Genomic DNA, 12,539 nt, shown 5'->3' with positions numbered 1-12,539 from the left:
TTTTGTTTATAACTCTTGGTGATATATTTTGTGGAAAATGATGCTTGGAACATCATGAAAACATTTGTTGGGAATTTTTATTTATAACTCTTGGTGGTATATTTTGTGTAATTTTTTGTTTATAACTCTTGGTGTTGGTAGTATATTTTGTTTATAACTTTGGTTTATTTTTAGAGTTTTTACAAATTAAAATGATAAGTTGTGCTATGTATAATTACAGCTAGTAATTAAAAAAAGTCCAAAAACCAACTTCAATTTTTAGAAAAATTGTGATTTAAAAAAAATCAATGTTGTTTTATCGATTTTTTAAAAAACCAATGTTGTTGTTTAATGACCATATCAATTTTTAAAAATCGATATTTGTGAGATGAAAACAGCATCAACTTTTGTAAAAATTGATATTATTGTTTGGTAAAGCAATATCGATTTTTTAAAAAATTAATATTAACATTGATACTTTTAATGTTAATAATTTCAATATTAATTAATAATCGATGTTAAAAGTTGTTAATAGTCAATATTAAAAATCCATTTTCAAATATGAAATAACAATCTCATAATTACCATGTGTGTAAAGTATAAAGAGACTAATATTCCATCGAGGAAATTGAAGGGATAAAATAATAAATTATAATAATATGGTATTTAGATCACAATATGTAAACAAAAAAAAAAAACACAAAATTTGCCTGTGTGCTTGTTATGCAATTTCCCGACAAATTGGGGTAAATAGATTTGTTTGACTTTGTTGTATACGAGTACATACTTACATACAAATTGGAATTTATATATTAAAAAAAAAAAGCATTTTGCATGGACATAATGATTCGATGACGATAACATGGCAGCGTTTCTCTTGGCTTTGCCGATTTGTACTGTAACAATGTTCAACCCTCATTCGTCCCCCGTGCAAAGTGCAAACCTTTTTCCTACACGGTGAAGAAAACTTTGGGTCCGTTATTCGGAGTTAAAAAAGAGTGGAAAAAAATTTAAAATGAACAGTAAAATTAAATTAAATTTTAATTTAGAATTTTATTTTAGGGCACTCTTATTTTATTTCATTCCACTTTATTGAACAAATTCTTTGGAAGTGTTTATTTTCGTGAGCTCACTCCTTAAATATTAGGTGAATTTGTTCAATCTTTAAAAAAATTAAATAACTGTTTTTTAAAAATAAATATGATTTATTTCTTAAAATGAATAAAAAATGACTTATTTTAAATAAAAACAGTTTATCAAACACATAAAAAATATAAAACTGTTTATTTTACTAAGAAAAATACTTTTTAAAAAATAAGTTTAAATAAACTCATCCAATTTATTTTCATCAAAAGATATTTAGTAGTCATTTGTTATTTTCTAAAATATTTTACATGAATTTCAATCTAAGAGTAAAACTATTAAAAAAGATAAAATAAAATAAAAGAAAAGTAAGGAGATGCATTAAAAAATAATTCTCATTATCATATGAATATAAAAATTTCACCCTTTTATAAGGAAATACTAAAGGAGAAAGAAATACGTGTAATATAAATTCTTAAAATTAAATAACAACTTAGGAGACCAATGGAAGATATGAGATGTTAGTAATGTTACAGTTAAGTCTCACTGTAACTTGATGCTCCCTCTAAAATGGATGGATTATTTTATATTTACTTTTCAACTTTTTACTCTTTACTTTCCTTTTTTCTTTCTTTCTAAAATCCATCATATCTGAGAGAAGCCAATGGCAGAACTTTAGAAACCGGGAATATTTTTCATTAAAAAAAAGAAAATAATTAGAAAATAGAAAGTGAAGAAAGAAAAAGGAACAGAGTAGCAGAGTGTCATTTTGCCGTTTCTCTTTCTTCCGATTCCAACAGACCAATCAGGTAAAATTCCTACCTTTTTTTCTCTCCGCGTATTTGATTGTTGACTTTTTTTTTTTTGTTCTCTCTTCACTTCACAACTTGTTTTCTGATTCTATATATTATGCTCTTCACTTATTGTTCTCTTTTGTTTGATCATGTCTTTGCTGACTTCTTGTTAAGGTTGTCGGTGATGCAATTGTTGTTGGTTTTGTGCTAAGAGAAGAAGCTGTTGGGAAGGTTTCTTTCGTCTTGTGATGATGATGTCACACAACTTAACGGGGCAGCTTGTAGGTGCAGAGATACATGGCTTTCACACGTTGGATGGTACTTGCATTCTTTCTCTCTTACCGCTCTATTTGCTTCAACCTCAATTTTCATCAAGTTTCAATTTTGAGAAGTTCCCTCTTTTTTTTTTTTTTTGGTGGGGGGTGGGGGGTGTGATGAAGTTTGAATTTTGTTTGTAAGTTGTTTTTTTGTCTCATTTATAGCTAGTTTTTGGCTCCTAGAGATGGTTGTGTGTGAGTTTCAATGCAACCTTGGAGTGAAGAAAGAAAGTGTGGTTGGTTTGGCTGTGGATTGCTTCTCCTTGATCAAGTGTGAACTTCTCTTTGTGTTTTCTTGGAGAAAAGGAGGGAATTTGGGGTTTTGGAGATTGTTCTAGTATTGGCTGTTGTTTAAACTTGATTAAGTTCAAACACTTTTTGGGAGAACCAACTAGAAATCATTCTTTGTGAACTTTTAAATTATGGGTATTGGTACTAAGGTTAAAAAGCTGGGTATCATGACAACTGCTCAATTTTATTGTGTTGTTTCTGTATATTAGAGACTGTGTTTGGATAAAATTTCTCAATAACACTTATATAGGAGAAGCAAATAAGGGACAAAATGAATCAAACTTGTTCGTAAGTTAAAATTAACTTATGCATCTCAGTTTTTGAAGTAGTTAGATGAGAAAGGTTTTATAAAAGTAGGAGTGCGTAAGTGGATTTTAACTTACGTGAGAAATTTAATTCATTTTTTTCTTCTCCTATAAGCATTTATTGAGAGGTTTATCCAAATGAGATCAAAGCACTTTTTTTTTTTTGTTTGTCAGCAGACTTAACAATGTTCATTTACTTTTACCATATGTTTGAAATACAGTACTGAGATCAACTAAACTGAAATTTTCTGAAGTATTGTTAATAGTTAATTCTATGTATTGTGTTTGCTATGACTATGAGTAAAATAGTTTCCTGTATTATGTATAAGATTTATTAATTGTTACTTGTTAGTATCTTAGACTGTTGTGACTGCAGAATATATTAATTTTGTGAATTCTGCAACATGTTCAAACAAAACTTTGCAACATATAGTTAGAATTTAGAAAGTTTGTGACTTTACAACGATTTGTCCCAAGACTCAGTAAACCAGGTGAGATGTCCAACTTACGTATCAATATCAACTTTTGTTAGGATGTGAAATAGTTAAAGGAAGCAAAAGATTAAAATCTCAAGATGTGAAAGTGCGGCTTTAACTTTTGGTTCAATATGGTATAGAAAATTGTACTTTTCAATGAGGGGTTTATATTTGCTATGTGTTTCTTTGCTTTTTGCTTCCAACTGCAGATATTATCACTACTACCAATTGTGTGGTCAATGGTAAATGCATATTAATCATCACTGTTCATTTGTTTTTCTAAAGTAATTTCTTATGTTGCCCAGATTTGGATGTTAGTAATACTATGGAGGAAGCAAAAAGCAGATGGCTTCGTCCCAATGAGATTCATGCCATACTCTGTAATCACAAATATTTCAAGATCAATGCCAAGCCAGTAAATTTGCCCAAAAGTAATCACACACTGCTATTAGCAGCAACTTGATGTTTGTGAATTAGATAGATATGCATTGTCATATAGATCGTTTCTCATCAATTTTGTTCTTGTCTCTTTCAACTTTTATTTCTTAATTTTCATGAAACATTTTGAGTTCGTTTCTCCTGAGCATTTCATGTTTTGCGGATTGTGTTATAAAGATTATTGTAAACATGTAGATCCTGAAGTTCTTGTTGAAGCATGTCTTAACAAAAAGTAAAATACATAAAAGAAGAAAAAGTTTTATACACAAATTTATGCATTGTTCAAGTGTATATGTTATGAATATAAAGCAACATAATACCTCTGATTGATTTCTGGCATTCTTCCTTCATAGATCTATTAAATGGAATTTTAATTACAGTAATGTTTTTGCAACTAACTAACAAGTTGTTTGAAGAATTGAGAATTATATGATGCACAACAGGATTCTGATCATCTGTGCTAATGTTATATTATAATTTTGTTTGTAAAACAGGTGGTACTATTGTACTATTTGACCGCAAGATGCTTAGGAACTTCAGAAAAGATGGGCACAATTGGAAAAAGAAAACCGATGGAAAAACTGTTAAAGAAGCCCATGAACACTTAAAAGTGAGGATTTTAAATTTCGTGGGCGTTTATTTGAAATTGTGTTAGCAAGTACCCCACTGAATGTAGTTTATTGAAGATGTATCCAGAGAGTTTGAATGGTTCCTCCTATATTGAATTTGGTCTTCTAATGGTTTTGCCTACTATAGTAAAATTGGTCTTTTTTAATAGTGTCTGATGTTTTGTTGTGCCTTCCTTGATCCAATTTAATTGGACTTTCAAAATGGTTTTACTGAATCTTTGGTTGTATAGAGTGATCAATGCCGTTAGTTGATCAATGTAGAGTGTTTTTGGCAAGATGGACTGTGAAGGGAATAAAATATTGTGACATGAATATGATGGAGTATATCAAGTGGCCTTATGAGTTTTTAGGTTAAATATTTAAATAAGTCACTAGAATTGGGTTAGTGGTGAGATGTTTAGATAGTTTTCATGAGATTATAGGTTTGAATGACCTGCCACCTTGATACTAAAATAGGTTAAATATTAAAACACTGGGAGCTTTCTAAAGCTCAGTTGTGCATTTTACTAGTTTTATTGACACCATCTTCAATTCAATGTGCTTTCTTCAATGAGCCATGAGTGGTAATTTGTTGTTGGACTTTTGGAATTGTCACATTCTGTGGATTTAGACATCATTTCTGTTAGATTTAGGGGTAATAATTAAGTAATGTGATACTTCTAGATTTATATCACACATTCTCTATACTTTGGGTTGTAAAATATTTAGTTATATTTTTATCATTCTTTCTTGGTGACATTTGAGGAATAAATTATATTTCTCTTTAATATTGTCACCTTATTACACTATATTTTTTGTTATCAGCTTCTCTTCCTACAGTTTTTGTTATATGTGATTCCAATGTTCGATTGAGTCACTAATGATGCGTGTCTAATTTTTTACATTCCTTCTGTTCATTATTTTTTCCGTCATCAATCAGGTTGGCAATGAAGAAAGGATCCACGTATATTATGCACATGGCCAGGATAAACCAACCTTTGTTCGTAGATGTTATTGGTTGCTTGATAAGTATGTTTTTCTGGACTTTAGGTTCTCAATTCCAATATATCATGCGTGTCTGTATTTGTGAACTGAGTTAGAAACAGGGGTTATACATTTCCTGCATTTTTGTTAAACAGAGAATAAAGATATGTTTGCAAATAGTAATGTGACTTACAAATGTTATGATTTTATTTTCAGGAGTCTGGAGCATATAGTCCTTGTTCATTATCGTGACACACAAGAGGTTAGAAATTGTGTTAGAATATTTTATTGATTTCTTTGTAATTGTTTCCTTTTAATTTGCTATACATATTACATAATTAGGGTAGTTAGGCTGAATATCTTTTAGATATTGTAATATTTGTTCCCCTAGTTATGGGAAACCTCTTTGATCCTTTGTACAAAATTTCTTTATGTATGATAAGGCTTGGAGACTCTCTCCCAAGCAAGTTTTTCAGTCAAAATATTGTTCTTTGTTTCTGTTTCAAGTTGGTAGCAGAGCCTACATCAACTGGGCCTGATCATTTGAGTGTGTCTGGATGCACAAAAATTGTCTATAAGAATAATGTCTCACACCAACAATGTTTTTAAATTGGTCTGGTTGGAAATTTCATTTATTCTCTGTGTGAACTACTCTGGTACTTTATTTTTTTATTTTTTATTTTTGCTTTTTAAAATTTGGGAGGGGGATAAAGTATCTTGTATACTGTTGTTTTCCAATGCAAGGCATCTAAAAAAAACTCCTCTAAAGGGAATTTGTGTCTAAAGTGAGCAAGGGGTGTTTCCATCCTTAAATTTTAATGAGTTAAAATCACACTCTAATTGGAGATATAAGGTTTGTTGGTTGGTTAAGGAGGGAAAGGTCGTGGGTTTGATCCCTCCCGCTAACAAAAAATAACAATTAACATTTGCCAAAAAAAAAAAAATACACTCCAATTTAAGTTAAATCAAAGGGTGGATACACCCTTAGTTAGAGGAGCTTTTCCCTGACTCCCAGTGTTGGATGTGTCATTATGCTTTACCATTTGAATTAGTTATTGAATAAAATTTGGCCTTCTAACCTTTGTTAGGTGGTGGTTTATGATACAGTTACAATTGCAAGGTTCTCCTGCTACACCTGTAAATTCAAATTCAAGTTCTGTCTCTGATTCAGCTGCATCTTGGATTCCATCAGATGACTTGGATTCTGGGGTGAAAAGTGCATATGCTGTTGGTGAGAAATAACTTTAGATGATCTCAGTCTATGTTCTTACAAGTTATATTCTTGAGGCTATCAATATGAAAGGTTTATTACATTTCTTTGTAATACATCTTATATTCAGAAGATGTTAAGTGTTTGTTAGGAAAAAAATGGAGCAGGATAATTAGTTAAAATAATTAAATAAAAAAATATGCGCAGTGTGCATGTCTTTTTATACATTGCAAATTTTTATTCCTCCCACTCCCACCATTTTTGTCTTAAGCCCATCTTTCCAAAGGAAACCATAAATAAGAGCCTTTTTATTAGTTGGTTATGATCTAATGATCCTATATATATGGTTTCTATTGTCGCTGTTGTCCATACTGTTGCTTTCTTTCCTTGACTAGGTATATAATATTAGGAAGTCCCACATCACCTGCCTCAGTTCTTGGGATGTAGCTTATATATCTGTTGGACAACTTCACTTAGTGCCTATTGATTTTAAGTTGAAATCTAACATATATCCTCATCCCTTTTTTCTTTTTTCTTTTTTGAGATAAACAGAGCTTAATGACAGTTTAACTGCCAAAAGTCATGAGCAGAGGCTTCATGAGATTAATACACTTGAATGGGATGACCTAGTGGTTTCAAATGCCAACACTTCTACTACATCTAATGGAGGTAACTGTTTGCACTTTAAGAGAACCCTTTGCTTGTTGGGAAAGAACCTTATTATTTTATATGTTAAATTTACTTTTGGCAGGCAATGTTCCATATTCATTTCAACAAAATCAAAGTTTACTGAATGGAAGCTTTGGCAATGTAAGATGATTGCCTTTCTTCTATTTGTGTTTTTTATTAAGCTGTGTTGTGCTTTTTCATTTATGTTTGTGGAAGGTTTTATGGGACCATTACTCCTTTGAATTTTGTTAGATGAAAAAAGAAATTTATTTGGAGAGAAAAGAAGTAAAGCACAACTATGGGGAGGGTAAGATGTTCTTTGAAATAAAAAGAGAGGAAAAAGAAAGATGAAAGAATGTGGCCTACCAATCTTTGTGTATGGGAAATGAAAACTCCCTTGAAACAGCCTTAAGCAGCATGCCAAAGAAAGGCCAATAACACTCAAAGCAAATCTAGGGGTAAAATGCAGGCATTCTTTTTCAATCAGCCATACCAACACAAGCTGCACACAGCCAAAAACGTTTCACCCCCTTGTTGTTAGTCCATTATGAGTTTATCATTATTTTTTGGCTAATCCTTTTTAAAGTGTATGTAATACTGTCAAAAGAGACAGCTTTATATCATTTATTTGCAAAAGGTTAAGTAGATGCTCAAGCATCCAGGATCTAGCATTGCTCATGTCTTGTCTCACTATTGAAATTATTGTTCTTCTGTTGATTATAGGAAGTTATACACTGTTTTCTTTTCTTTTTATTTTTGGCACTTATTACTTGTTTTCATGGTGTTCTCTTGAGCTAAGACTTAACTCAGTTGTACCCATTTACCAAAGTCCAAGGAACTTGGTATATAATATATCTTTCACACTTTTATAAGTAAAATGTAAATATATTTTATATCTCTTAAATTGGCTGAAAAATCGTTCTTATCAATAGATGAAACATAAAAGGTTATTGTTTATATTGATAAAATTTTGTATCTCTTAAATATATTTTCATGTTCTTCTGCTTCTTTCTGTCTTTCTTCTAGTGATACTTGCTTTGTGATAGCTGCTGTTGTAACCTATATAGGGCTTTTGTTACCAGGTATCCAGTGATCCTTCAGCAGAAATTCCTTCTTTTGGTAATTTAACTCAGCTAGTTTCTGGGAGCGATAGTGCTCCTTATAGTTTCCCAGAAAGTGCTGATCTTTTGAAAAGTAGTCCTTTATCTTCGGGTGGTGTTGACACCTTGGGCACTTTGGTCAACGAAGGCTTGCAAAGTCAGGACAGCTTTGGAACATGGATGAACATCATGTCGGATACACCATGTTCCATAGATGAATCAGCTCTTGAAGCAACAACTTCTTCTGTTCATGTACCATATTCATCACTGGTGGCAGATAATAAGCAATCTTCTCTGCCAGAACAAGTATTTAATCTCACTGAGGTGTCCCCTGTGTGGGCATCTTCCACCGAGAAAACAAAGGTTTCCTTTTGCTTCTCATATGTCTAATTGCTAGCAATTATTTTCTGTTATAATTGTCTCCTTTAGCACAAAATGTAATATTTAGTTTCTTGGTTAAATTCTCTGCATTTTCATTCAGTCTTGGACAATATAGTATGGCTGTGGAATTTCAAAGCTTCAAACTATGAAACCTAAAACTCCATGAGGAGCACACTATCAATTCTTTTTCAGTGTAAAAAAACAAAGAGCATTTTCAGTAGGCACCATTAGCACTCTGCCTACAAGCATGATTAATTCATATGTTTGCTACCATTTTTATTTTTTTTGCAATTATAAGTAAACATTTAATGTCTCTTTACTTCTTGCAGGTCCTGGTAACTGGATATTTTCATAATAACTATCAACACCTTGCAAAGTCCAACCTACTGTGTGTCTGTGGTGATGTAAGTGTTCCTGTAGAAATTGTTCAGGTTGGAGTTTACCGGTGCTGGGTATCACCACACTCTCCTGGATTGGTCACTCTCTATTTGAGCTTTGATGGCCATAAGCCCATCAGCAAAGTTGTTAATTTTGAGTATCGTACTCCTATTTTGCATGAGCCAACTGCTTTAATAGAAGAGAAATACAACTGGGATGAGTTTCGACTTCAGATGAGGCTTGCTCATTTGCTCTTTGCTTCAGACAAGAGCCTTAACATTTTCTCAAGTAAAGTATCAACTAATGCTCTGAAAGAGGCTAGAAGATTTTCCTTCAAAACATCATATATCTCTAAAAGTTGGCAACACTTGATGAAGTCAATTGATGACAAAACAATTCCATTTTCACAAGTAAAAGATGCCTTGTTTGAAACTTCATTGAAAAACAAATTAAAGGAATGGCTTTTGGAACGAATTATCTTAGGCAGCAAGAGTACTGAATATGATGCACAAGGGCAAGCTGCAATTCATTTGTGTGCAATGCTGGGATATAATTGGGCAATTTCCTTATTTACATGGTCGGGCTTGTCGCTGGATTTCCGTGACAAATTTGGATGGACTGCTCTTCATTGGGCAGCATATTATGGAATGTATGGTACATGGATATCCTAGCTGCAACAACATTGACCTAAAATTCATTTTCTGACTAGTTATAATTTTTTTTAAAAAAATCATTTTTTGACTTGATTTCACTGTTCATGTTCTTTTCAGTTTCCTTTTACTGTAGTGATAAACAGGCGCAACGTAATATATATGATCTTATCATGAAATTAGGCACTATATGATCTTTTCAGTTTCCATATAATACTTGTGTGCATTTTTTTCTTTTTAATCCACTAACGAGCATGAACAAACTTTTCATTGTTTATTTGATTCAAAATTTAAAATTTGTGTCTGCAGAGAGAAAATGGTTGCAACTTTGTTATCTTGTGGGGCAAGGCCAAACTTGGTCACAGATCCAACTCCACAATATCCAGGTGGATGTACTGCTGCTGATCTTGCTTATGTGAAGGGATGTGATGGCTTAGCTGCTTACCTTTCTGAGAAGTCTCTGGTTGAGCAGTTCAATGACATGAGCTTGGCTGGAAATATCAGTGGCTCACTGGAAACTAGCTCAACTGATCCAGTAAATGCTGCGAACCTTACCGAGGACCAACTTTACCTAAAGGAGACTTTGGAAGCTTACCGTACAGCTGCCGAGGCAGCAGCACGTATTCAAGCTGCATTTAGGGAGCATTCATTTAAATTACGATATCAAGCAGTTGAAATTATGAGCCCAGAGGAAGAAGCACGTCAGATAGTAGCAGCAATGAGGATTCAACATGCCTTTCGCAACTATGAGTCAAAGAAAAAGATGGCAGCCGCTGCTCGGATTCAGCTTAGATTCCGTACATGGAAGTACCGTAGAGAATTTCTCAATATGCGGCGTCAGGCTATCAAAATTCAAGTAAGACCTACTCTTCCTGTCGGTTCTTGTTGATTGTCCTGAGTAAACATGTCATAATGAAAAATGAAGTTATTTGTTCAAGTCAATTTTTGGATGGATTGACTGTGGATTCATGTCAATTGGCACACATCTTAATGTGTTCTGTTTCACAAGTTATGAGAACATTCATGTTCATCCAAGCACTCTTAGTGACCACATATTTGAACTTGACAAGTCAACTGTTTTTCTTGTTGACTTTGAATAATTTTTACCTGTTTGAGAATAAGGAAAATTACCACAGTCATGGCAAAGAAAGGTTACCCTTAAATCATAATCTAAAATAGAACTTATATTTTTGATAGAATGTAGGTGTAGTATAATACCACTTGAATTTTGAACTTAGGAATTGACTTTCTTTCCCATCTAATCATAGCTTACTCTCTAAAGTTTAATTAAGACCAACAGCTTGACTGGATAATACAATTTACACCCTGGAAAAGATTAATGGCATATACTTTCAATGCAGGCTGCTTTCAGGGGCTTTCAAGCACGGAAGCAATATCGGAAAATCGTATGGTCTGTTGGCGTGCTTGAGAAAGTGATCCTGCGTTGGCTTTTAAAGAGAAAAGGCTTCCGTGGTCTCCAGGTTAATCCTGCCGAGGAGGAGACACAGGAAAGTGATACAATTGCAGAGGAGGATTTCTTTCGCACCAGCCGGAAACAAGCCGAAGAACGTGTTGAGAGGTCTGTCATACGTGTGCAGGCCATGTTCCGTTCTAAGAAAGCACAAGAAGAATATAGAAGGATGAAGCTGACACATAATCAAGCAATGGTGAGTAACACATGCAAATGTCAAATGTCTCATGTTTTTATTTTATTTCATTGGCTTAAAATAAGTTTTTAGCCCCTCAAATTTGAGACATTTTTGCTTTTGGTCCTCTGATTAAAAAACTGCCCTTTTTAGTCCCTCAAATTCATAAAATGTTGTTTCTAGCCTCTCAACTTCACTTTGGGGGACTAAAAAGACAAACCAAACTTACCCCAAATTTGACGAACTAGAAACATGTTTAAGCCTATTTCATTTCACATGTTTGTTTACTTTGTTGAACTGCTTTATGCAGCTGGATGAATTAGAAGAATTCCTAAATTCTGAAGATGACATGTTACCCAAGACATAGCTTGGTGCCTTTTCCAAAACAAGGTTTCCCCATATTTGGGATGTAGCCAACTCCTGTGACAAACTAGTGTGTAGTGATAGCTTGGTGTCTTCTTTTGTATAGGAAGCAGATCCTGTAAATTACCTAGTGTAGATTTTGAACCCATGACCCTTTCATATTGCTTTAATGTCTTGAATGGGTCGTCCGTGTGTAATTAAGCTTCCCTATGAGGGATGCTTCTAATGCAAGATCAAGTTTGTAACTTTGTTTTTGGTGAAAAATCAAGTTTGTAACTTAAATAACAAGCCTTCTTAGATTTGAATTGACATAATTGTTGTTGGAACTCTTCTATGTAATAAATTAAGAGTCCATTATATGATGATTGTTGGGTTTATATTTTATATATTGACTAAAACAAGTTTCGGATTGGTCTCTCTGAGACTTGGGAGTGTAATTTAGAAGATCAATTGCAATAATAACTAAGCTAATGTTATTCTCACGCTCCTTTTCGTTTTTCTCACACCTAAACTTTTTTTTTTCATTCTTTTTAACAAAAATACATTTTGTAGTATTATAAGAAGTCACCCCCCCCCCCCCCCTACTTTCATTTATAACAATGGGAACTTTCCATTGTGTATAATGTATTGTATTATGTTACGCAACAAAAAAAATTATTGTGTACTTTGTTTTTTTTATGATTAAAAATAATTTTTTAACTTGTTGATTAATTTAAAATAAAATATTAATTAATTTAGTTGATTTTGGCACTTGAATTTTATTTGTTTTAAATAAGTGGAGAAAAGTGAACATACTGAAATGAAATAAATTTAACATGACATGAAAATATTACTCAAATGTTCAGGTTATAATAGTGAGACCATACT

The 12,539-nt window shown here is 32.8% G+C and overlaps 1 protein-coding gene across 1 annotated transcript; it reads left to right on the top strand.

Annotated features, from left to right (window-relative positions):
• The first annotated feature begins 1,738 nt into the window (after window positions 1–1,738).
• Window positions 1,739–12,056, top strand: LOC114367339 (calmodulin-binding transcription activator 5-like). The gene is made up of 14 exons (XM_028324504.1): window positions 1,739–1,871; window positions 2,031–2,174; window positions 3,551–3,676; window positions 4,178–4,293; window positions 5,232–5,320; window positions 5,492–5,537; window positions 6,383–6,506; window positions 7,038–7,154; window positions 7,237–7,295; window positions 8,237–8,617; window positions 8,965–9,662; window positions 9,973–10,519; window positions 11,025–11,330; window positions 11,620–12,056. The coding sequence occupies exons 2-14, from the start codon at window positions 2,105–2,107 to the stop codon at window positions 11,674–11,676; spliced, it is 2,736 nt and encodes a 911-aa protein (XP_028180305.1). The 5' UTR covers window positions 1,739–1,871; window positions 2,031–2,104; the 3' UTR covers window positions 11,677–12,056.
• The last annotated feature ends 483 nt before the right edge of the window (window positions 12,057–12,539 follow it).

Source organism: Glycine soja, chromosome 9, assembly GCF_004193775.1.
Source record: "Glycine soja cultivar W05 chromosome 9, ASM419377v2, whole genome shotgun sequence".
NCBI lineage: Eukaryota > Viridiplantae > Streptophyta > Magnoliopsida > Fabales > Fabaceae > Glycine > Glycine soja.
Note: the sequence above shows the minus strand (reverse complement) of the source record. Positions and strands in the feature narration are given on the sequence as shown.

What these genes read in the sequence shown, in the direction of transcription:
- LOC114367339 (XM_028324504.1), top strand. Translation starts at nt 2,105, where the DNA reads ATGATGATGTCACACAACTTAACGGGGCAGCTTGTAGGTGCAGAGATA. An exon ending in AAGCCCATGAACACTTAAAA is followed by an intron (nt 4,294 to 5,231) that starts GTGAGGATTTTA and finishes GTCATCAATCAG; the next exon opens with GTTGGCAATGAAGAAAGGAT. An exon ending in TGGGCAGCATATTATGGAAT is followed by an intron (nt 9,663 to 9,972) that starts GTATGGTACATG and finishes TTGTGTCTGCAG; the next exon opens with AGAGAAAATGGTTGCAACTT.